Source organism: Lycium barbarum, chromosome 7 (genome assembly GCF_019175385.1).
Source record: "Lycium barbarum isolate Lr01 chromosome 7, ASM1917538v2, whole genome shotgun sequence".
In the NCBI taxonomy this organism is placed as follows: Eukaryota; Viridiplantae; Streptophyta; class Magnoliopsida; order Solanales; family Solanaceae; genus Lycium; species Lycium barbarum.
This window is the reverse complement of record NC_083343.1, coordinates 18092784-18119496: the sequence shown is the minus strand read 5'-3', so window position 1 is coordinate 18119496 and position 26713 is coordinate 18092784. Positions and strand designations below refer to the sequence as shown.

The following is a 26713-nucleotide window of genomic DNA, read 5'->3' as shown; positions in this document are numbered from 1 at the left end:
TCCCTGTTGATTTAGGGGAAATTATGCTCTATGTCTATTTTTGAAAATATTATCACGCTATGTAGCCCATACTTTGTGTATGAACACCCCATTTTCAGCATATTTGTGGATAACTACCTTTTATACACTATTATTATATACACTTTATACAAGGTTGATACATTATATATAATGCTTTTCCCCCCAGGTATAATGTTGTAGTTTGTGCTCCGTATTTAAAATTTTATTGTATTAGTGTTTGCTACGAATACGCACGGTATTTAATATGGGGCCCACAATTTTTTTTTAACATTGTTTGTTTTTTTAATATGAGATTCAATTTTTTTTTTTTTAATATTACTTGATTTTGTTAATATGGGGTTCACTTTTGTTTTTCCCGTGAGTTTGGATGTGGTGGGTTCCACCTTTTTTTTAATACTGGATGGTGTTAATATGGGGCCCACATTTTTTTAAATATTAGTTGTTGTTTAATATATATGGGGCCCACAATTTTTTTTTTTTACAATTTTAATATGGGGCCCTATTTTTTTTATTTTTTTTGTATGTACTATGTTCAAAACACGATTGATATAACATTGTAATTTGTGCTCCGTATCTAAAACTTTATTATATTAGTGTTTGTTAAGAATACAAAGTCTGCACCGTTTTTTTATAATACTGGTTGGTATTTAATATGGGGCCCACAATTTTTTTAAAATATTAGTTGTTGTTTAATATCTATGGGATCCACAATTGTTTTTTTTACATTTTTTTTAGGGCCTGTTTAAAAATGGGCCCAAAAGTTTTTTTTTTAATGGGGCACATGAACGGACGACGAAGAGGGACGACCAAACTCCCTCTTCTAAGTAGTAGTAATATATAAGAGCAAATGTGGGGACTTTTGTAGTCCTCACAATAATTTCCAAATTTTTTAAAAACTTTTTAATTAATTACTTTTAGGTCATAATCTTATTTATTTAAGTCAATTTTTTTGTTTTTAAGGTCTACTTTTCAAAAGCTATCGAACCTGGAGACTTTTGTAGTCCTCACAATAATTTCCAATTTTTTTAAAAACTTTTTAATTAATTACTTTTAGGTCCTAATCTTATTTATTTAAGTCAATTTTTTTTGTTTTTTGTTTTTAAGGTCTACTTTTGAAAAGCTATCGAACCTCCTACCTCATTTTTCATGTTCTTTGGTTCTCTGGTTGGTGCTCGATATCAGCATTTGAGCCCAATTAATCCAGATCATTCGCACTGTATCGCGCCTATTCGGGAGGAGCGCTTCCTCCAAAGATTTTTTCCATATCCATGTTCGAACCTCTAATCCCTAATTAAGAGAGGAATAGCTCCATCCGCTGCACAAGTTAAATTATGTATTTGTCTTAAAAGTTCATTAACTATGTATAGATTATTTATTTAGAACTAAATAACTTCAGAAAATTAGGATACATAAGTTATAAATGTCAAATTCTGGCTCCACATTTGATTGAAGTAAACAATTTTTCATCAAAATGGAAGTTAAAATATTAAAGGAGTGGAATGAAAATTTTGCTTTCATATAACTACCCACTTGTGGGACTACAATGGGTATATGGTTGTTGTTGTTGTACATTTATACTAACACAAATTATATTTCTTTAGTTAAAATATCTACTTTTATATCTTGACCGGGCCTCACATAACTAGTGAGCTAAATCATAACTGTTGACACCCAATTTTGTCCCTCCTTTATTTAATTTTATTTACTCGGGCTTCTAAATTCATTGACGAGTTAAACACTTTATTTTCACTATTAATTTTTACCGCTACTACTATTAATATCTTTACTTTCATTTTCACTATCAACATTACTAGCATTACTTTGTCACAATTTTAAATGGTTCGTCATCGTTTCATTTTCGGGTTTGGACTCGTTAAATTAATTACAAGACAAAATTTTGTTAAATCCTTATTTTTTCTACATATTAATTATTAATTGTCTTCACATAGTAAATATTGCACTAGTTATTAAATTAGAAGCTCAAAAATAATTAAATAGGGGAGGAAGGATCAACAATTTCAGCCCACAAAACTCTTTAGATCAGCCAATTGATGGCCCAAACAACACACACAATATGCTAAATAAATGGCCCAGCCCACGTTTTTTTAATTTCATCAGACCAGCCCATCATCTACACTTACCCGGTCCAGCCCACCATTTATACCCGACCCGGCCCAATCTTCTATTTTTTCTCCCTAAACCTACCCATCACCTCTTTCAGCCGCACATCCCCCTCTCTTTCCCTCCATTCTCTCTTCTCTCCCTTCTCTCTTCTCCCTTCATCATTCTTTCATCCCCACCACCATCGTTTGCCTCCCCAACGTCTCTTTCTCCTCTACCCTACCTCTCTTTCGTTTTCTTGTTTCATCATCACCACCACCACGCTCCTCTTTCTCTTCTCTAAAAAAACCTAATCACAATCCTATAAATGATCTGCATTAGGAGGAGAAATGGATGGAAAAAAACAGATCGAAGAAGAACAAAGGCCCAAATCCTCTAAGAAACCAATCCAAGCAACCCAAGCAAAAAGCAGTGTATCTAAAACCCTAGCGCCGGAAACTTGAGTAACACGATGGGCGACTCTTCCGCCGCCGGCAACGGCGCGACTCCTAAACTTCCGATAGCGGGAAAAAGAAACATATTAATCACTAGTGCTTTACCGTATGTTAATAATGTTCCTCACTTAGGAAACATCATCGGAAGTAAGTAATGAACAACACCATTTCAATCCTTCTTAACTATTTAATTACTCTCTTTAGGGGAAATTACGCTCTATCTCTATTTTTTTGTCAAATGTTTAGGCTCATATAAACACTCCATTTTTGTGTCTAAACACCTCTTATACACATTGCATTGCTCTGTATATTTACAATCAACAATGGGTAACATCATCGAAAGTAATAATACAGCCCTCCTTAATTATTACCCTCTCTTCCCTGTTGATTTAGGGGAGATTATGCTCTATGTCTATTTTTGAAAATATTATCACGCTATGTAGCCCATACTTTGTGTATAAATATTATCACGCTATGTAGCCCATACTTTGTGTATAAACACCCCATTTTCAGCATATTTGTGGATAACTACCTTTTATACACTATTATTATATACACTTTATACAAGGTTGATACATTATATATAATGCTTTTCCCCCCAGGTATAATGTTGTATAATATTGTATATTGAGCTACGTGGCGTAATAATATATGTTGGGCTGTATCTTTTATGAAAATTTCACTTTATACAAGGTTGACACATTATATATAATGCTTTCCCCTCAGGTATAATGTTGTATAATATTGTATATTGAGCTACGTGGTGTAATAATATATGTTGGGCTGTATATTTTTGAAAATTTCCCTTAATTATTTACTCTCTTCGCTGTTATTTATGTGGACTTTTTTTTGAGGAAATTACGCTCTATGTCTATTTTTGAAGATATGTACTCCATGTAGACATCCGGTTTTCAACATATTTATGTATAAACACCTTTTATACACTTTATACAAGGTTGATACATTATGTATACTGCTTTTCCTCCAAGTATAATGTTGTATGAATAGGCGTTTGGCAACGAAAACCACTATTTTTCACTTTATTTGGAATTTTTGAAGTCGGAGTTGAAGATGGAGTTATGGTTGCTTATAGTTTTTGCAAAAAAAAATAAAATTGGCTGTTTGAATGTACTCAAAGTGAAAAGAAGTGAAAACAGGGTTTTAGGTGTTTCGAAATTTCAATTTTCATGGCAATACACAGATTTTCAAATAAAGTGAAAAAAAAACTCTGGAAAGAAGTGAATAATTCTCATGGCCAAATGGGTCCTGTGTATAAACACGCGATTTTCAACATATTTGTGTATAAATAAAACTACACTATTATACACTTTATACAATGTTGATACATTTTGTATAACGCTTTCCCCCAGGTATAATGTTGTATAATATTGTATAATGGGCTACGTGGCGTAATTATTTTCAAAAGCTGTATATTTTTGAAATATCCCTTTTTTTATTCAATTTATGGTTTTGTGCTGTTGTAGGCGTGCTGAGTGCTGATGTGTTTGCGAGATACTGTAGACTTCGGGATTACAATGCTATTTACATGTGTGGTACCGATGAATATGGCACGGCTACTGAGACTAAAGCCTTGGAAGAAAACTGTACTCCCAAGGAAATTTGTGACAAGTAATTCTCCTTTCTTTGATATTAAATCAATTAATTAAGTGTGCCTCAATCAAACTCGTTCGACTTGCTATATTCTGTTTGTGTTAGGTTTTTAAAATCTAACACTTATCCTTACAATGGCGTTGATATCGAAGTTACCTTTCGTTTGTTTGGTTTAATATAGAAAAGACGTCATTGTTGTAATTTTGCTGGTGGGTTTTGTAGGCAATGAGAGAGCTGCTTATCTGCATTTTGGTTTCTTGAGAAACAAGTAGAATCAACTCTATTTAATCTTATAAGCTACTCTGGTTAAGAGGTTGGTTAGTTTTATTAACTTACTTAGCTATATAGTTCTTACGCAAGCTTCCTTAGGACGGAAAACTATGAAGATGCAGTTGAGTTATATTGCTTAGAGTTTGAACTAAAGAAAAAGAAGGGGATATGCTAAAGCTAATCTGATTTAAAAACTCTCTTATGTTCTTTCCTATATTTTAAATTAGAATAAAGATATTCTTGCAGTTCAATCCATCAGAAGAGTCAAAGTAGTGATTTCTGCTGATGATTTTTGGACTAAGTTACTCGGACTCTTCGAAAGTGTTGCCGCACCCATGTCGGATCCTCCAAAAATACACTACTTTTGAAGGATCCGACACGCACCTGACGACATTTTAGGAGAGTCCGAGTAACTTAGCTTTTGGATGCAGTAGATTGTAATTTTCAAAGATGAAAATTGTGGCATGTAGTATTTTTGTTTAGTTTTTAACTATTCAATTCTTTTTAGATGAATTAGTCTATTTCCAATTTGTGTCAGTTAACCCTCAAATAGAGAGAGAGAGGGAGGGAGGGAGGGAGGGCAATAAATTGTGTCTTTTTTAATGAAGTAAGAAGCTTCATTAAGAGGCATCAAGAAGATGCAAGGAGGATACAAAAAGATTCGGACAGCTCCAACAGTATTGCCTAAATTATGATGGAGCTAATAAAGTCCAAAAATTTAAAAAGCGGGTTACAAAAGAGAGATTATGCCAGCTAAATAAAAGTTATCTAGTCTAAGGTGTGGGTGGGGGTTGATACTCCATCAAAATATCTACAGTTCCTTCAGTCCAAGTAACTTAGAAATGCAGGCTGGAAGCATGTTTCAGATATTCTTGATGGCTTTATCAACTTTTCATGATCCAATCTGGGGCCTTGACCGATGCTCAGAGAGTAGGCTTTGAAGCAAGCTTACCCGAATTCACCAGTAATTTAGACAGTGTTTTCCCTAATTCTAGGGATATCCATATTTTCCTATCTCGGCTAAATTACATATCACTGGTCTGCAACAACACTTTTTTTGATAAAGTAATCAAATGTCATTAGTAAAGCATCCAGAAGATGCAAGGTTACAGGTGGGCAAAAGAAGCTGCTTCAAACAAAACAGGAAGCAAACTTAGACTAAAAGACAGGGATCTAACAAAATCCAAGAAAGTATCCACACTGTTTACTGGTCTGCAACGACACTTATAAGAAATAATACTCCGTCTCAATTTTTGACACCATTCGACTAGATACAATGTTAGTAAGGTAATGGTGGACCTTTTAACATATAAGCTTAATGTATAAAATACCAAAGTATCCTTCTACTAAGGTCCACATAAATCGTATCAACCTCTAGAAGAGCATTTCATTAAGAGCAGCGGGAAGGTAATTATTAGGAGTTTCTAAACCTAGAAAGGTGTCAGTTTTTTAAGGACAGTCAAAAAAAGGAAGGTGCCAAACAAATTAGGATAGGGGAGCAATAACCATTACTAACCAATCATACGTGACACAACATAATTGAGTTCATATGTGCATCACAACCTTAAAATTTCAATAATATCTAAATAAACGTACAAATGTCACGACAACCAAGGTACTCGAGATACTGACAAGCAACTCTAGAGTTTTAAATCCAAGACAATGACAAATGGGAAAGACTATCCATGTCCGTGAACAAAATGCAAGCTTATCTGTGCTGTCTGTTTCACTCACACTAACTAATAAGGTCTTCGTCAGCTTCGGCAGTTGTCTCTATAAAAGTGAGTTTGTTGACTTAAAATAATAGTAGTAATGGTAATAATTAGAATTATTATCATTATTACTACTATTTTGACATTCTTTCTCCCCAAGTTCTTGCAAATTTTTATCCTTTCAGTTTATTTTGGTATAAACTGTTAAAAATTGTGGTGCATTCATGCCTTGTTCTCAATTCCTTCCTTCATTTTCTTGGTTTTGCAGATATCACGCAATCCATAGAGATGTTTATAAATGGTTTGATATAAGCTTCGATCAATTTGGACGAACATCAACTCCACAACAGACTGAAGTTTGTCAGGCGATCTTCAAGAAGCTCTGGGATAATAATTGGCTCTCTGAGAACACCATGCAGCAGGTATAGAATTCTTAATAAGTACTAGTTTCTATTAGCAGCTTGATTCTGCCCTGTTATTGCCAGGGGGTTCAAACATCTCATAGATTGAAGTTGCCCGAACTCAGTTGACGCATCGAATTTGACATATTTATTACTGAAGCTAAGTTTATTTCACAGCCGTACTGTGACACATGCAAAAAGTTTTTGGCTGACCGCCTTGTAGAGGGTAGCTGCCCGACACCAGGTTGCAACTATGATTCTGCACGAGGAGATCAATGTGAGAAATGTGGAAAGCTCTTAAATCCCACTGAATTGGTGGATCCAAAATGCAAGGTTTGCTTGTCCTCTTCTTTCCAGATGTGCATTTCTTGATACAGTATGGTTTAAACTTTAAATACTTCTCATCATTTGGTTGTTGAAAAAGTACTTCTCATCATCTAGTTTCTTTTAAAAAGTGAGTTTTGCCAAGAGACTTGACTTACTTGTTAGAAAGGTTAAACAACCTTGTATTTGGAAATTTTAAAATACCAAGAACTCGAAGGACATAAAGCATGTTGGATCAACAATACGTGAATGTGGTAATGATTTTACTTACCACTGAAGTCTTAGCTTGCTTACTCTGCAGGTTTGCCGTAACACCCCATGCATCCGAGATACAGATCATTTGTTTCTTGAGCTCCCTTTGCTGAAGGATAAATTAGAAGCATATGTCAATGACCTGTCAGTGGCCGGGGGATGGAGTCAGAATGCTATACACACAACACATGCCTGGCTTAGAGAAGGACTGAAGCCAAGGTGTATAACTAGAGATTTGAAATGGGGGGTTCCAGTTCCACATGAAAAATATAAGGACAAGGTTGATTGAGGAAAACTGTTAGTTGTAACTTGTTACCCTTCTTTCTGGCTAAACAATAGTTGGTCGCGACTTGTTACTTTTACTGATAATTACTCCCCTTGCTGTTATCAATTCATGCACTCTCATAATTTGAAGCAGCACAATTCTCTTTTATTGTTCAATACCATTAATGACGTTATTTATTGATATATTGGTAATTAGGTTTTCTACGTGTGGTTTGATGCTCCTATTGGATATGTATCAATAACCTCATGCTACACGACTGAGTGGGAGAAGTGGTGGAAGAATCCAGAGAATGTGGAGCTCTATCAGTTTATGGGAAAAGACAATGTGCCTTTTCACACTGTAAGTGCTAGGGGCATCATCTTTTTGGTGGTAAAATTGAAGTTGAATACTATGAAGTCATGTTAGTGTGCTTTTGAGTGACGGATAATGGAGACAAATTAAGGTACTGAGATTGTGGTTGCCTTGATTTATCTTTAAGGCTACCTTTCTCAGAAACATTACTAATGGCATTTAAAATATTTGAGTTCTCTCTTTGACTTTAGAGTGTCAAAGTTTACATAGGATAAGGAAAAGAAGAAAGAAATTTACCACATATTGTATTTTCAAGAGAGAACTCTGTTTTGAACTTTTTGCTTTTTTTCGTTCATTTATTCTTGATTGGTGTTGAGTGTCGACTGGAAGGCTCAGTCATTGGTTGTTCTATTTTAAAAAAGGGTTCTTGTTGAAATAGAAGTCAATTTTTCGTTTTCTCAAGGTTCCATTGAATTGATGTTGTATTTTATTACCTCCATCAATATTAACTCATAATATATTTGCTGAGAAGGAATTAAAACATGTAATTCTATTTAGGACATTCTTAAATTCTTGGCACACTTCTAAAATAACAACAAGATGAGTTCACTGCTGGATTAATAGTGGTGCACGCCATCCGATGAAGGCACTGCCACTATTAAAAAGTAAGAATTATAATAATATGTACATTACCTAGTCAAAATATAACACTTGGCATGATGAGGAGAGAGCACCTAAATTTTGAAAAACTTTCCTTTTTCGATAAGGGCCTTATTTTTAAATAACTATATTTTTGTTTAGTTATGGTAATGTTGTTCCCCCCCCCCCCCCCCCCCCCAAAAAAAAAAAACAGAAACCAATTGAGGTCTTACCTGTGAGATGTCTTGATGGAAGTTAATCAAGTTTCAGCTTAGGAGCATCAGAAGATGTTCATTTGTTTCTTGTAATGCTATGATTAAATGTTCATTTACATTTTGTCATGGCAGAGATAGATAGTTCTCAATATAAACAAGTTATTTGTAAGAGATAATTAGCGGATTTCAAGCACGGCATGAGTTTGAAGTCTTGCTATCTCCCCCCCCCCCAAAAAAAAAGGAAAGAAAGAAAAAGAAATCTGATTTTGTACTAGTGTTGACCATATAAAGTTAAGTACTATTACCCCTAATGAATCATATAACAAGGAGATGCCTATTACATGACTGAAAGCTATCAAAAAATGAAGCACAACCCTCATTTGTGTCAACAAACTATTATACTTAAAAACGACTCAAGAGTTTCTTAGAGACTGGGATGTCCGTGTAGGGGTAAATATAAGATTTGGATTTGTCACTTAAGACAAATTGACAAATTAGTTTATATTAGATGAAATGGAACTGACTAGAGCATAATTGAAAAAGAGAAACTATATAGCTGTGCCTGACTAATTTAAAATTGAAGCATGATTGATTTGATTGATTGATTGACTTGGACAAATATGCTTTGGGAGTCCTAATGCCACAAATTTGCCCCCTCAGTTTGTATGTCGGATAAGCTTAACCATAGTGATATTTCTGTTAGCAGCTATTGCACGTAAGAAAACAAATGTTCTATTTTTCCAGGTGATTTTCCCCTCTACGCTTCTTGGAACTGGTGAACACTGGACTCTTATGAAGACTATTAGTGTAACAGAATACTTGAATTATGAAGCAGGTTAGATGGAAATAAGGCTGTGAGTTTTCCATTTGTTAAAGCTGCTTGGGACTTAATATATTGGGACCACCAGTTCATACTACAGAACTAATTCTTTTCTGATTTGAAAATTTTCCTCGTATGTATTGGTTGTCATAATCAGGCAAGTTCTCGAAGAGTAAGGGCATAGGAGTATTCGGTAATGATGCAAAAGACACAAACATTCCTGTAGAAGTTTGGAGATATTACTTGCTGACAAACAGGCCAGAGGTGGGGTCTTTGCGGTTTTAACTTCCGTTGCCTGAAAAATCCCTATTCTGTTATGCTCTTTTATGCTGTGGCATGATCCCTAATGGATTTCAGTTATTCTAGGTGTCAGACACTTTGTTTAGTTGGGCCGATTTACAAGCAAAGTTAAACAAGGAGTTGCTAGCCAACTTGGGCAATTTCGTCAATAGAGTCCTGAGTTTCATTGCAAAAGATCCGGGTATGTCTGCTAGATGTCTTCTATGAGATATTTAAGAAGTATCTCCCCTTGATATGCTTCTGCTGTTGTGAACTAGTTCCGTGTCTGTTCTGTCATAATACATTTAGACTATACCAAGCTTTGGCAGCTTATTTTTCTCTGTTTATTTCCCCAGTAACTCTAATTCATGTATTAGATGACATGGTTTGTTATGCTATTTCATGCTTTTGTGTTACTGGTATTGTATACTCGACTCCTTGTCTGGTTGATTGATGAAAATTACCGTGTCTCTTTCTTGTGAATCAACAAAATAATCTACCTGCCACCTTGAATTGTCATGCTAGTATATCATTGAGATGAGAGAACTGAAAGGAAATATTTCTTGTTCTTCCTAGAAAGATAAAAAATGGAAAAGTTTCGCCCCGGGAAGTTGTTTCCCATTGGATAAGTGCCTTGGATCCTTCATGTTTTACTTAGAAAGTATCTTGTTACTAGTCACTGATTAAAAAAAAGAATTTTATTACTATTTATATTATAAGGAAAATTCCAAGGAAAGAATCTTTTTTCTGCCAGAAAGATAAAAACGGAAAAGTTTTTGACTGAAATTTGTTGTATGTTTTGGTTACGGAGTGTTAACTGGGAATAATCTAGTCCTTTTTCTAATCGAAAAATTAACAGATCCATATGGAAATGTTCTTGTACAGCTTCAGGTTATGGTTCCGTAATTCCCAATCCCGAAGGAGCTGAATCACACTCTGAATCTAGGGACTTGGGTGAAAAACTTGGAAATTATGTGGAGCAATACATAGAAGCCATGGAGAAGGTAACAAGAAAACTTTACGGGGCTTTTCCGGTTCTAGTGAAAATGAAACTCATTTCCAATTTTTTTTCCTTACATGTGTTTTGTACAACTCTGCTATGTAAAAATAGAGCATAATTGCTATGCAATTTGTGTGACTAGATGTCCATACAATATGCATTGGATTAGCCGCTTCAATGGGATCTTTTATCCTGATGTGAGGAGAAATTACCAAACATCTAGCGTTCTCTAATTATTTGAGATCAAGGCTTAATCATGTTAGTACGCTTTTGGTCGAGTGTTCATTAGTCTTTTAATCTTGTTAATTATTTGTATGACCATTAGAAAATGCGGAGAGGTACTAGTGTCGAGAACCTCAGTTATTGGATATTGGATTGAGATATTTCTAATGGAGCGGCATGTATAGTGAGGATTCTTATAGCCGATCCTACTAGCTTGAGGTTGAGACATAGTAGTAGTAGTAGTTGTTGTTCTTATTGTATCTTACATGTTCTTTGTATGTTCATTGAGTTCTTCTTTCTTTTTATGTACTGAATAACCCTTATATGCTGCAACTGGTTTAGGTTAAATTAAAGCAAGGCTTGAGGATTGCTATGCTTATTTCTGGAGAAGGAAACACTTATTTGCAAGTAAGCCTGTCAAATACTTTCCAACGGTCTGTTTTTGATTTAGTAGTTGCCCATGCCACTGTATTTTCTATTTTAATTTAGAAACTGCTTTTTGAATTTCAGTAATGTGTGTTGATAATCTCTTGGTTGCTTTAATCTCATATGTTTAGACTGACAATACTTCTTTTTGTAGGTGTGCCAATTCTGGAAACTTTACAAGGAAAACAGGCCTTTGTGTTCCATAGTGATGAGCACTGCTTCCGGCCTAGTATATCTTCTTGCATGTCTTTTTGAGCCATTTATGCCATCCTTCTCACGGGAGGTAGTAACTCAGTTGCTATAATTGTGTCATTTAACTGTGGCATAGGTTCTCTCTGCTCATGTTTGATGCTTGTACGCCTTTCTGCGGTTGAGGTTCTCTCTGTGCTCAATGATTTGATGTTCTCACGACTTGATTCACAGGTGCTTAAGCAGCTGAACTTTCCTCCTGAAACACAACTTTCACTGACTGATGGTGACATAGAGAAAAGCAAAAAACCATGGCATATTCTACCTGCAGGTCACAAAATTGGAATACCAGCACCATTGTTCAAGCAGCTGGTATTGCATCGCAGTCTCTTGTTCTTTACTGCATGTTTTTCATTCTTTCATGTTCTAATAGTCTAAGATTGAACGTGACTATATGCAGGAAAATGAAGAAGTTGAATTCTACAGAGAGAAGTTTGCAGGAAGTCAGGCGGATAGGAATTTGAAGGCTGAAACTGAGGCTAGGAAGATCACTGATCAGTTGAACAAAGCAAAAATCTCAGGTTATTATGTTTACTTTACTCTTTCGTCCTCATCTGATACGTAAGAATTCAATTACATTAACCTATCAAGGGACTCTCAATTATAACAGGAAAACACCCCAAAAGGGGCTGGAGAAAGTATGTTTATACAACTAGCCACCCTATCCTGAATGCAAATGAATTTTCTGACTACATTTTTTTCCTTCCATTAATTTCCCCCTCATATTATCCCATCATGAAAATTTGTTTAGTTACAACTTACAATAGAAATGGGATAAAGATAAAGAAATGGGAAAAGGAAATTTTCAGATAGATGAATGGGAAGTGTCACGTTGTTCACCTTATTTAGTGGATCTTGTTGGGCAAATCAATTGGGATTTGGGGATGCTCAGGGGACCTTATTGGTACTTTTTCTTGTAAGAAAATACTATCTGTATGTTTCTCTGTCAGTATATGGTGTAGCTGTTTTCCTTTGTCCTGATAGAAGGAAATGCAGTGACTTCCTATCAGTCTCTCAGGTTGTATCAAATAAATATTTAGTTGGGCAACTTCTGGCATTCTTAATATGTCTGTAGCCTGCACCTTCTACAAGCTCTTCTTCTTGTAGGTCTTTCCTGGATAATCTCCTGATATCACAAAACCAGAATGAGTCGACATGCAGCACCTCCTCCTTTACTCATCCCATTGTTTTGTTGATGCAGACCTCTCAAAATAAACACATCATCCAATCAACTATATGAATCCTTTATATCCATTCTGCTTTTGAAATAGTAATACATATCTTCTGATTTGATATGGTGACTCCTAAATCATTTATATCCTATGTTGCTTGAGCCCTTCAAAATCTCTTCCGGCCCCGTGTCGGATCGACGCGATTTGGGTTTGGGTGTGGGTGTGGGACCCAAACCGGATTTGGTAAACTGACTTCGGGTGCGTTGACTACATATACAAGAAGTGTATAGATTGATGGAGAATTTAGTTTTTGGGTTTATGTCATACATATATGTTAATTATATAAAGTATTAGAACACTTTGCTGTTACACGAGTTATCTTACGAAGAAAGTGTTAGGTGTTTATAGAGAGTAAAATTTTATTAGTTTTAGTTCAATAACTTCAATTAATTAAAATATATACTTATATATGTTGTAATATATATTTATTGGCCGTATCCCAGCACCCGTATTTGCACTTGGATCCGTATCCCCCGAATCCCCACTTTTATGTGATGAAGAATCTGACTTCTAGATCTGCACCAGTATCGGGTACCCGCACCCGAGTCGGAGTAACATATGTTATATCTAACCTTGATATCTTATCATATTCTTGTTGAAAAGTTTCCTATTCTTTTGGGAAAAGATCGGGAGGGATCTTTATCATGGATTGATAGATATATGCTATAGATAAGTTCTTAAAATTCTTGTTACCTGGACTGTTGATCACATTGAATTTTACTGTGTCATTCAGATGCTAATAAGAAGAAAGAACGTGTTACAAAATCTTCTGAAGCCAAATCTAAGGGCCCAGCCTCTGTTGAAGCTGAAATTTCGATTAGCAGACTCGATATACGTGTTGGTCTCATTACAAAAGCACAGAAACATCCCGATGCTGATTCTCTGTATGTTGAAGAGATTGATGTTGGTGAAGCTCAGCCCAGAACTGTTGTTAGTGGCCTTGTAAAATATATTCCTCTGGAGGAGATGCAGGTTTGCATTCTTCACTCTCTCTCATGTTGATTAGAAACTGTTACCTAGCAATTTTCACAGTGATATCTTCTTTATCAGAATCGGAAGGTCTGTGTTCTGTGCAACCTAAAACCAGCAAGCATGAGGGGCATAAAATCCCAGGCAATGGTTCTTGCCGCTTCTAATAGTGATCACACTAAGGTGAGTGGCAGCCTAATACTTTTATTCCATTTATCTACAGATTGCCTATATATCATGCCAGGAGGCTACATAGGAGAGAATTTTTACGACATAATGCTAGAGGATTGCCACTTTTCTATTATTAGCGAATTAATACATTGGATATGTTGTTGGGTTTATCCTTCCCAAGGGTTTTAGAGATTTTGCTACAGTAACTGTAAATTACTGTTGTCTAAGAGGTACACCCTGGTTCTAACTGTTAGGGGCTTTCTGTTCTTCCTCATCGCTTCTCTTCCTCCACCTCCTACTACATCTATTGATAGAAAATAGGACCATTTCAGGATACCTTCCTAACAATTCATATAGAACTCTCTGTGATTGAGATGCCAAATGAGAGAAGACATGGAGAGTGAGGAAATATGGGTCAGAGAAAGTTTACATGTAGCTGCGATTAAATCGACTATGTGCATTTTGGCACACATGATGCACAAAATGCTGAAGCATGCCCTAAGATTTCCATATAGATGATGCAAAGTGGTTGAGGTGTGTGCCATTATGCAAGACCGTCTAAATAGAATTTGGAAGGCAGATCTAGCTTCTTTGTCTGCCATATTTTTGCACAAATGACTGTACTACTACCAACTTATTCTGTAACTTCTTTTTTTTTTTTTTTTTTTTTAAGTTGTAGTGGTACTAGTGGATACTACAAATCAATTTACTATATTCTTGTCACATGCTTATGTATGTTTTCAAAAAAATATTGCCAATACAATCATTACTAGAAAAGAAAAATGACCACTTAGTTGTTCATGGAGATCTTGTCTCAAAGGTCTCTGCTGGGGCACAACTACTGTTTAATGCATCAACAAGTTTGGTTGAAATGAGAAAAAAAAAAGAGAAAAAAACTATTAGGACCAGAAGAGGAAAAGTTAGAAAGTAAACTGATGCAATATGATGATGGCTGCATGTCAGGTTGAACTAGTTGAGCCACCGAAAGATGCTGCAATTGGTGAACGGGTAACATTCCCCGGGTTTGATGGCAAGGCCGATGATGTCTTGAATCCTAAGAAGAAGGTTTGGGAAACTCTTCAGGTGGATCTGCACACAGATAAGAAGTTGGTTGCTTGCTATAAAGATTTGCCATTAACCACTTCAGCTGGTGTTTGCAAGGTCGCCTCCATTTCTGAAGGATCCATTAGGTAATTTTGTTCTTTGGTGGATCCACTAGGAGAGGGATTCAAGATTTTGTTTTAACGCGTTTTTCTTTTATTTTCTATACAACGTTAAACGATCAAATTTTCCATTATGATTAAGTTAAGTATTGTTGTAAGGGAAATAATTATTGAATGTACTGCTTGCCTCTTGCTATGTGTCTGATTTTCCGTACAATTCCATAAGTTGCACTCAGAAGCGTTCAGTTGAGTGATTATTATCCCTCATCTCTTCAATTGAACTACCCCTGAGGTACAAGGACAAATATTCTTATCCTACTGTACTTAGATAACTGAATACATAAATAAGTAAACTAGTTTTGGATAAGTGTGTTGCACATACATCCCTTATTAAGCAGGGATAACTATAAGGAGAAAATGGGAGTAAGACGGAGAATTATAGTCCAGATTTGTTTCTGAGACAGCTAAGAACTAATGGCAATGGAGGTTTTTGTGCTGTCCCACCATACCAGGTCGATTTTTTGTTCTTATTATTTTGAGCTTATTTACTACTCTGGTGTGGCTTGACTACTAATTAACTTGGTAAACACGCATGTATCCAGAAACTAGTAAGTGAAAATAAGCGGTGTTGTTTGTCTGCATGTCGTAAGATTTCTTATCTAGAAGTTTCTAACACCAAGGTATGTTGCCCCACTCTTCATGGCGTTGTGTATGTGTTTGTGTTGAGGCATAATAATAACGAGTAACCTTGTATAAATATAGGAGTAACAGATTTTGCATTAAAAATATTTATAAATTGGATTGTTGAGATCAAATGTATTTCCTGTTCAAAAGAACAGGTCGACATGTGAGTTTGAAAGGAAATGAAAGCTTTTGCAGACATATGGTTATGGGTTAATTATTTAATTGTGTGAATGAGATTTTTAATCCAAAGTATTACATGCGTGGCTTGGTTTGAAAGATATGTGAAAAGCTAGTACAAATGTATTTTGTGGTTAGATTCGATAAATTCATATAAAATTAATAGTTCAAGCCTGTAAGAAGCATGAGTCTGTTTCAGCTAGCTCCTACAAGTGTTTCTTGATGTTACATTCTGTAATCGTTTGAATTAAATTAATCAAACCCTACTTGCTTATATTGTGAAAAACAAATGCAAAACATTGATTTATTGATGATCCAGATAAACTTTTAACAGCTTCGCCAACTGAAGACCCCCTTCCTTTTTTGTTTTTTCTTAATTTTAATATATTCCAAAAAATTGTCTACTTCGTTAAGAAATTGCAAATTTGGGATATATTCCTTTTTTGCCTTGTAGTTTTCTTTTAATTTGAGGATAAATTACCGACAAACATTTGTGTGTATATATGTATGGGGATTTTACATAAATGATTACAATTTAGGGGTTTAAAATTGGACATAGCTATATTTTTAATATTTACATGGCGAAGCTACTTTTTTTCGTTGTATACATTTTTTTTCGTTATATTCATGAATACAGCGAATTTTTTTACTTTCTTTTTTCACTGTATTCATGAAATGACTGTTTATATTCATAAAGGGGCTCGTTGTATTCATGAATGCAGCGAGTAAAACTGAATACATTAAAACATAGATACTTCAAAATTAACAAATAAGCCCTAAAAAAAAAGATTACAATCTAAAATATTAACAAAAAAAGCTCAAAAAAGTGAATACAATCGTCTTATTCATGAATACAACAACACCAACCACTTGTTCCGGCCAGATGTGCCAGAAATTTCACAACAACCCTTATGCTAACAAATACACCCTAAAAAAATGAATACAATCGAAAAATTTAATTAAAAAAGCTCAAAAAAGTGAATACAATCGTCGTATTCATGAATACAACAACTTCCGGCCAGATCTGACTGTTTCCGTCTAGATCTGACACTGACGCCACCAGATCTATGAAAACACCGCCGTTGTTATCCTTCATCGTCATTGTCAGGAAAGAGATGGGAAAGAGGAAGCCGCAGCCGCCATCGACAAAGACAGTAGGAGTCGTCGGTGGCGGAGTCGACAGTGGCTTACAACTCCGCCATTAAAACGAAATTGACGCTTGTTCAAGAACCCTAACAATGTCAAAACATTTTTTGTTAAAATCAAATAAATGGAAGAATATATTCAACAAAATACACATAAAAAACAACTAAAAAAACTTACCAATTTGTGCACAACTACTATTTAGGGTAACAAAATCAGTGGAGGATCTTGTGGAATGAAAATGGAGAAAATAACAGAGAAGGTGAGAGAAAGGGGTTTGAAACGTGGAGAATTGGGACACAGTACGTTAAGTGGGTTTATTTATTTTTTTACTTTATTTTACTTTAATAGTTATTAAGTGTCATTAAAATACAACTATTAGCTATGGGATGTAATTAATTGAAACTATAACTACTAAATATGATTTGATAGTAGTAGTTCCCATAATTATCCCTATATGGTTACTAGTCACCTGGTCCGTGCTAAGCCCGGGCCCAAATCGATATTGAAAATTCAATTTGTAGATATTTTTTTTTGCTCTTGGTTCTTTATTCTTGTAACATCAATTTGACATTTTCAAAAAACTTCTAAAATATTAAAGTATAAAAACATATGTTAAAGGAAAACATTTTTCTTGGTTTGGGAAAAAAATCAATAATTGAAAGCTGTTTTAACTTAATTTTTTTGAGATTAATTCCCCTATGATCCAAATTGAGCTCTTTATATGTTAAATTAATTTCGTTTGAATTCTTTGAATTGAACTCATATTGGCTAACTTTTTTTTTTTCAAAAAATATTTGATACCGTATAATTAATATGTTATATAATTTAGGACAAAACAATTAAGTTTAATATATGAAAAAAAATTATTACTCCTAAATTATAAAAAATATATTATCCTGTTTTTTACATAATATTTTAATAGTAAAAAAAATAAAAAAATACACTTTTTACAATTGTCTAGTATTATTATTGTATCGAGATCAAATTATATTTCTCTAAATACAATGTTTTTCAAACACTTTTAGAATATATATATATATAAATATCTTATAGTTCATCTTTTAATATAGTAATTTATTAGATAATTTTATGTTAAAAGTGCGCTCACGTAAATTTTGATTAATTAATTAACTACCATACTACGGAATCATTTTTTGATTGAGACGGAAGGGCTATTATTTACATTTTTGATAAACTAACTATTTAACAATGATATATTTTAACAAGTTTAATAATATTTTCATTTAAAAAACTCAAATATGTATGAGTATGTTTTGTGGGGCCACTATAACATTTTCCATAACATCATCGATTTTAGTGGCATAAAAAAGCCCTAAAAGTGTTTAAAATTCACCAAAATGTGTGCCAATTTATAAAGTCATAAAAACCTCAAGTACGGATAAAAAGGATAAAAAATTCGTGTGAGGACTACAAAAAATGGGTATCCTCTCTTATATATACTAGTAATTTCCCAACCGGCACATATTATAGGATGAGATGACAGATCACAAAAGGAAATTTCTAAGAAAAAGAAAAGTATTTGTATATTTACATAAGGAAAGAAATTGACTACAATTCTAGGATGGTAGGTTCATAAAATGTTGTCAATTAGACAAATCAATTACTTGCCAAAACAAAAAGTAAAAGAAAAAAGTTAGGGTACGTACGTAAGACTTAAGAAATGGAAGAAAAGACAATTGGCGGTATATAATATAACAAATAATATTGCAGATACTTAATTACCATGATTACATGTGGATATACGGAAAAGCCACCCACAATCGTATTTTTGAAGAAGCGAAGTAGATTTATTTTTCTTCTTGTAATAATTACAATTTCTTTTTCTTTTCATCTCCTTTTCAGGAAATATAGCTCCAAAGAATTGTATGATTGAAATTTGATCTATGAGTTAGAATTGGCAAACCCCTTTTTTTTTTCAAGGAAAATGACAGGAATTTTCTTTTTATTTAAATTAATGCATACTTGCAGATGGACCAATATAATTTAGTCAAGAATATTAAGGACATAAGAGTTTCGAATTTAGTTGACTTTAACAGAAAGGGTAATTCAATTGAAAAAATAGAGAGGGATGGGCGGTAGGTGGAGAGGGGTTGATGAAATAGAAATTGTCATTTCAAAATTTGAACTTGGATTTAGCAAGTATTCCATATCCTTATTTTAAAGAGGCAAAATAAAATTCACTAGTTAATTTATTTTTATTTTTACCTTAATTTATTACTTAATCGTGATAGAATAATGCGATTTGATATAAGTTGAGATGCATAAATTTTAATTTTGGGTTAGACCTCACTCTGTCAACACTTATACACTTTCTAAAGAGTCAAACATGCCCCTATCCCTGTCTCCAAGTGTGTAATCCACCCATTCACCGAGTGACTATTTCTTACCGTTGCGCTAGCAGCTGAAGTCCCTATCGGAGGTGAGGCCTCATATAGAGTGACTAAGATCAATCAATCAATACATTTGAGAGAAATTGGTATATAAGTACCAGGCTACCAGCTGACCCACTAAATGGCAAGAAATAGCACAACTTCTTTTTATTGGCCTTGTTTGACAATTTAGGTTAAAATAGTTGATAAGCTATAGCCAACTACACAAATTCATGCTTTTTCATTTGCAATACTAGATTCACTACTTAAAACTCATCAATTGAGTTATTTTCTCCTTTTTTTTTAATAGCTCAAACTTTCAATCCCATTTGTTAATCGACACCGTCAAATTTGGATTTAAGTTCTAGTGGCACATTTCAATCTAACAACCTCATTAGAACAATGAAGGAATTTCCTTTCCACACAAATTGCATCCCAACGACCAAATATGCAAGAAGAATGTATTTGGGAAGAAGAAACTTGAATAAGGAAAAATATTGAAGGTTGGTTCGAATTTTTTTTACCTTGTATTTGTGATTTGTTGTGCTTAGGTGACATCACATTTTATTAGAAACATTTTAACGAGCTCGAATGTCAACTTTGGAGGCATTTGAAGACAATTTGAGGCTAAGGTTGAAGACAATTATTCGTGTATATACTCATGAATATAACTGTATATTCCATGTATATCACGTGTATATATATATATATATATATATATAGGTTATGGAGTGAAATCTAGATCAGAATTCTCACTTCGGTTTTTCTGTCTGTCTTGGAAGATTTGACTGATCGATGCCAATTTTTTTGGCTAGAAATTGCACAGTTTGTCCTTCAAATGGGTTGGTGTTTATGTTTGCCCCTCAAATAGGTTGATCTTTAATTTTTGTCCTTCGAAATCGAACTTATGCCCTAACTTATGCCTAGCAGGGCATAAGTTCTTTAAGGGAAAAGGCATAACTTGCGGAATATTATGATGAGAAAATATAAACCTGCGAAAATTTTGTTTGGCTTGAGGGACAAAATTAAAGACCAGCACAAAATAGTGACAAAAGTGCAAATGACCCGTTACTTAATCCGCAGGTAATTTGATGTCAATAACTGCTATGGTTGGTTTGTGTATGCCAGAATCTCTAGATTTAAACTAGAACAAAATGAGAATTATGTTTGGATCGCCCTACACCACATAAGCAATCACTATGTACTAGTTGAATATTGGGATTATCCTCCGTACTAGTTAGGTAATAAAATGGATCTAGAATCTGTCTAACAAATCAAACCTTGCAAACTTGACTAATTAATGACTTTATATCCCATCACAGTATAGTAAAACTAATCTCAATATATTAATTCATGCTTAGCCATGACATGACTGAGTCACGACGAAGACAAAATATGATCATGTTTTTGACTAAAAGGTGGTTCATTTTCTTAGGGCAGAAGTTGCCAATATATAGCTGTTCATTTTCTATTCTTGTCTTATTTTATTGTTTTTGTTTTTTTCCTATGTTAGGCTGAAGTATTTTGCACTTGGGGTCAACACACCTAGCTGTTAATTGCGATTAATAGGTTTCTAATAATATCACATGACAATCTAATTGGATGAATTTAGGCTATCAATAATAGGTCCAGTTACTGTTTTTGTTCTAATTTAATTTTTGGTCTAAAAGTTTCTATTCGTTCGCTCTTTCATTGTTCAATGTTGTTAGCTAATGAGTATATTTAGTTTATTATTCTTCACTTTTTTTTTTACTTCAGAAATAAAATTTGATTTGTTCTGTAGATAAATGCATGCTAATATAGGTTTAAAAAGAGAAAAATTATTGCGATGTTAAAAAGGTAAAAAGAGAGGGAAACATAGGGGGGGACTGTCTATTATTCAAAGTAAGAGGGGGAGTTTGCTTTTTTTAGACAAAATTAGAGGGAATATAAAGTATAATAATTTTCACCCTATAGTTAAGTGAATATACATACACACACATATTAAGAAGGGGTTATACATATTACATAGTTTACTAGCAGATCCTTTTACTAATGAATATAATCTTTATTACCCCCCAAAAAAAAAAAACTTTTACACACCCTATTTTTCAGAAAACTTTTTAGTTTTTTTACACGTCAAACCTTTATTAAATGTTAACCCTTTCAACTATTTATTCCGTCTCAAATTATTTATCGCGTTTATTTTTTACACGCAACTTAAGAAAATATTAATTAGAATGAATTTTTGATTATTTTACACTGATTTATGTCTTAAGATATAATCTTGAATATTTACTCTATTTATGTGTCATCTTGAGGTGTTTGTAGTCTTCAAGAACAATTACTTCTAAAAAAAAACTAAGAAAATATAATTAATTTTGTCTTGAACTTTTAAAATGATAAAGCATTTGAGATAGATATTATTAGAAATCACGATAAATAATTTGAGGTAGGCAAGTATTAAATGTGAGTATTATGTGAATGAAAAAGAAAATACAAATGTTAACAGTTTAGGACAAATTAAATGAATAATGTGTTCTTGCATTAAATGATCAAATCTACCATGTCCAACCAACATATGGTCATATCCCATGCTTTTTGGCCTAATGTCGCCTCGTATTTGGCTCTCTCATTTTGACCATGTCAACTTAGATGACTTGTAGTATTATTGTAACTATACTACTAGTGTAACCAAAAAAAAAAAAAAAAAAAAAAAGAGTAACTATAATACTAGATACCTTGTAGACTGTAGTATTATGGTTCGCCCCCAAAATGCTTGTATTCAAATCCTTACAAAAAATAAGAAAATATTTTGCCCAAATTTGAGAAAATTTTTTTTTAGAAAAATTATACTAGAAGGTGCATTAAACATTGAATTTCAACAAAATTAAGCTGATTATTTTGGTCTAGTTGACATATATACGTGGTTTATAAATCAAATATATATTGATTCTGTACAAACATGGAATTCGTGTAATCTTAGTTTAACTCCTCCAAAATGGAAAAAGCGAGAAATTTGTTAATGTTTCTTTAAGTTGAACCAAATAATAACAAGAAAAAAATGACAAATAGTTTCCTCAAAATGGTACATCAACTCTTATCTTTTTGAATACTTAACTCATCAATTGTAGTGGATATAACCCATGTTCCCAACGTATGAAGCATTCTTGTCTTTTTCTCTTTCAATAATCCACTTTAAAAAGTTGGACAACACTATAAAAGAAACAAGAGGACTTTAACAGCAAGATTTAAGCAAGAAAAACAACTATATTGTAAATTTTCTTTCTAGAAGGATAAAACCAAAAATAAGTTTACAAACCAATTGAAAACTTTCCATAAAAAGTGGGAAGATTGTCCTGGAATATCATCTTATTTCAATATTTTGTTATCTACTGAGTATTGACAATTTTTTTATAAGGAAATATTGACAAGATTTCTGAGTTGTCTATTTACTTATTTTATTTTTCCATAAAAGCTTAAATTATAAATTTGATTAGGCACATGAAGGTGCAGGCATAGTCAAGTTGATCTGATTTTAGATCCATTGCCAACTATTGGTATTTCAATCTCATCACATGGGAAGATTCATATTATATGTATGAAAATTGTCACGTTAATTCCATTATTAATTAGTTAAATAATGCTGACTATTTGGCCCTTGATCTCAAATAATAAGCTAGTTAAAAGTAATTTTTTTCGTACACTAAGGACTATAAAATAAAATTAAAAAAAAAAATCTTAAGAACCTTAAATGGCTATTTATCTACATTAACTTGCATCAAAACTCCAGCCAACTCCGTGTACCAAATTAAAGCGTTGTCATTAGTTCATATTACTAAGTTGGTATTAGAAAATGTTGCAATTTGACCTAATTAACGAGGCAAGTGTATATAATAACAAGGATTAAAGATACGTTTTTTTTTTTTCTTTTTAAAGCAAAAAGGAGTTCCTCAAAAATGCTAATTCATAAAGAAGGGATATTTAGGCAGTGTGCCCATTATTATATGTGCAGTGTATAATTTCAGGATACACAATTCACACTTCATATATGATAGTGATCGGTACACAAAAATGAACTGTATACCCCAAAAGTGTACATACTACGTATATAGTAATTGTTACAGTGTAATTTTTAAATGAATACAAGTGGGTAAATATTTTATCTGCTTGAGTAATCATGAAAACCCCATATAAAGAAAGAGGCATTTGTTGCTACTGTTTTAGCCCTTTCCTTTCTTTGTATTTTAAAACTGACATTGCTACATTGCTTTTTTTTTTTCCTTTTTCTTTTTATATACAAGAAAAAAAAGTCCATATATAATGCAGGAGAATGTAGGTCCATAGCGTAGAGTGCAACAAATAAAATCATCAGAAAGAGCAGAGCTTCCCATGGCATTTTCTTATCTTCGAAGTAACATACTTTGCTACACTTTATATGCTTCGAGTGCTATGATTTTCCAGCTAGTAGGCCAAATAGCAAAATCTAGAAACATGACAAGGACATATGATAAAATTATTACTCATTCCGTCAAAATTTACGTGGCATCATTTGACTTGGTATAAAGATTAAAAAAAAAAATTAAAATTTGTGATTTAAAACAAACTTTAGATATTTGTGTCAGTAATATGTCGTTTCATTAATGACAAAGTAAGAATTTTAAAGTTAAGTTGTTAAATGTGACATCATTTTTGGGAAAAATTAAAAAAGAAATGTGTGTCACGCTTATTGAGATAGATGGAGGGAGTAAAAGAGATTGTCCCTATGATATTTACATTATGATCCTGAGCTTCCTCCGCGACTTTTGTAGGTTAAAAAAAAAAAAGTTGAACCAAAATAGCACAAAAAAAAAAAAACACATAACTAAGTTTCACGCATGAAATTCGTGCGTGAAAGGACCAAATTGTAAAAAAAAAAAAAGGGGTTTGGCCCTTTCATGCACGAAATTCGTGCGTGAAAGAAGCCAACAAACCCCCCCCCCCCCCCCCCCCCCCCCGCCTTTGTTGTTTGGGAATTTTTTTAAAAATTAACGTTTTTTCCATACTTTGCTTGAAGATTAGTCATGTTTCAAAAATGCCGGAATATCAATAGTTTATATAGAACTTAATATCTTTTTTTGCGTACAATAATGTCGGCTCATTACATCAAGTACACCTAATCGTTTGGATCGTCGTTTTAGGGGTTCTAAAGTGCCCCGAAGTGAGTTTTCTTTGTTTAGAAACTTGTTATCCTTAGGTTTAAGTGTTATATTTTATAGGGGTTTGATTAATTTAGGACGTCACATGAGTTATTATTAATCGACAATAAAGACTAAGATAATTAATTATCATTAAGAAAATAATAACCGAAAATACATATATAATATTAAAATAAAATGTGCACTTTATTTACAAATATACAATCTCAGGTCCCACATGTAGGAGCCTTTAGAGTACGGCTAGGCCTAAGGCCAACCCCACCACCCCCACCCCCACGCCCACCATCATCTCCATCTCCCTTCCCCCTCTTAATCTGTACATGCTCTATGACATGATCATCCTTGCTTCCCTTCCTTCCCTTCTTTCGACCCGGACCCCGGTTCATAACATGCTTCCTATAGGAGATGACGGTGGGCGGTGGGACTGGGACAAAAGCATCAGGAGTCTCGTCAATCTCATCAGGAGACCCGTCCACAGGGGCAGAAGAATGAACCCGAAATAACATATAAACAATTTAGTTTAGATTAATTCTAAACTAAACATGAAATAAACAATTAATTAATAAATTATTTTATTTTATTGTAAAAATCAAACCTGCGTGTCGATGGCCTCCTGAGATGCCGGGTGAGAGGGCTCCTGAGCTGGCTCCTCAACGGTCTCCTGAGTGGGACCCGGAGCTGTAGCTGGAGCCAGAGATGGGTCCACAGGTGCAGAAGAATGAACCTGAAATAACATATAAACAATTTAGTTTTGATTTATTCTAAACTAAACATGAAATAAACAATAATTAATAAATTATTTTATTTTATTGTAAAATCAAATCTGTGTGTCGACGGCCTCCTGAGATGCCTTATGAGAGGGCTCCTGAGCGGCCCCCGGAGCAGGAGATGCAGATGGTGTCGGAGCTGCAGATGGTGCCATATCAAACACGAAGTCCTCGAACATGTTGTCGTCGAAGTCCAGATGTAGGCCAACGTGTAGATCACGAACCAGCCGCTCACCCTGTGGATCACGAACTGGTGGATGTGAAAATGAAGGCCAGGGCACATAATCTGAAAAATGGTCCGGCGTATACATAGGTGTCTGTGAAGTCGACGACCGAGAAGAAGAAGTTGTTGGGATATCTGCAGTCGACGGCCGGTAAGAACTCAGCGGGATCTCTGAAGCCGACGGAGCCTCATCACCTCTGCCAGCCCTACGACCTCTGCGACGGCCACTAGCTCCTTGGTGACCACGACCACCTGCTGCCCGAGGTGGGGCACCGGGAACACGCTCACTAAGACACTCAAAGTCATGTGCCTGTCGCATACCAATCTCGGTAAGCTCAATCATCCGTGCTGCATATTCTGCTGTCTCGGGGGCCTCCGTACGGGCAGTGATCTCATAGCTCATCGTCTGAATGGTCTGTACCTGCATATGTTTGCAAATATTAACAATTGAATAAATTTGTAAAGTAGTACATAAGACGATGGATTAAGTTTAAGACTAATAAAACTCACCAGCCCTCATATGCTCCTGCGAGAGCTACATATCCTAGGTCATCTGGACGACGCCTAGAGGGGTTGCCAATAATGATGCGAGTGATCCGCATGTACCACTCTATGTACATATGGATCGGAGTGTCATGTCCGACCACCGCTAGGCTCGTCATCCTCGCATCCCATCTCTGGACGTGTTGCTGCATATGGAGCCGTCATGCATCATCGACGCCCGCACGCTCGTCCCTCACATAGTAGTCGTACGCCCAATCCGTAGCCGCGGGTATATTCTGTACATACCCAAACTGCCGTAACACGCGGTCGGGCGCGTGGTACTCAACGATATCCATATGTATTAATGGACACCGCGACATCCACATGTGATGACCAGCCCTACAAAACGCCGGCAGCTCATCCAAAATATGATCATATGGCGTCCATATAAAAGCCTGTAAAATGAATTGAACTAGTTAACAATAAAAGACTAAAATAGTAGCTATGTGGTCAAGCGTGTGGATCCAAAATATGAACATACCGTCTGCGCCATCATGC

The 26713-nt window shown here is 34.5% G+C and overlaps 1 protein-coding gene across 1 annotated transcript; it reads left to right on the top strand.

Annotated features, from left to right (window-relative positions):
• Nucleotides 1–2237: 2237 nt before the first annotated feature.
• On the top strand, nucleotides 2238–15304 carry LOC132603257 (methionine--tRNA ligase, cytoplasmic-like). The gene is made up of 17 exons (XM_060316235.1): nucleotides 2238–2723; nucleotides 4061–4205; nucleotides 6438–6591; nucleotides 6748–6903; nucleotides 7196–7426; nucleotides 7628–7771; nucleotides 9322–9412; nucleotides 9555–9661; nucleotides 9764–9878; nucleotides 10562–10680; nucleotides 11241–11306; nucleotides 11479–11607; nucleotides 11748–11885; nucleotides 11974–12094; nucleotides 13539–13777; nucleotides 13856–13957; nucleotides 14909–15304. Exons 1-17 carry the CDS (start codon nucleotides 2594–2596, stop codon nucleotides 15137–15139), a joined length of 2418 nt encoding a protein of 805 aa, XP_060172218.1. The 5' UTR covers nucleotides 2238–2593; the 3' UTR covers nucleotides 15140–15304.
• The last annotated feature ends 11409 nt before the right edge of the window (nucleotides 15305–26713 follow it).

Excerpts from the sequence above, each read along its gene's own strand:
- LOC132603257 (XM_060316235.1), top strand. The coding sequence starts at position 2,594 with ATGGGCGACTCTTCCGCCGCCGGCAACGGCGCGACTCCTAAACTTCCG. Across the intron at positions 4,206-6,437 it reads CCCAAGGAAATTTGTGACAA|ATATCACGCAATCCATAGAG; the intron begins GTAATTCTCCTT and ends TTGGTTTTGCAG. Across the intron at positions 11,307-11,478 it reads AAGGAAACACTTATTTGCAA|GTGTGCCAATTCTGGAAACT; the intron begins GTAAGCCTGTCA and ends TTCTTTTTGTAG.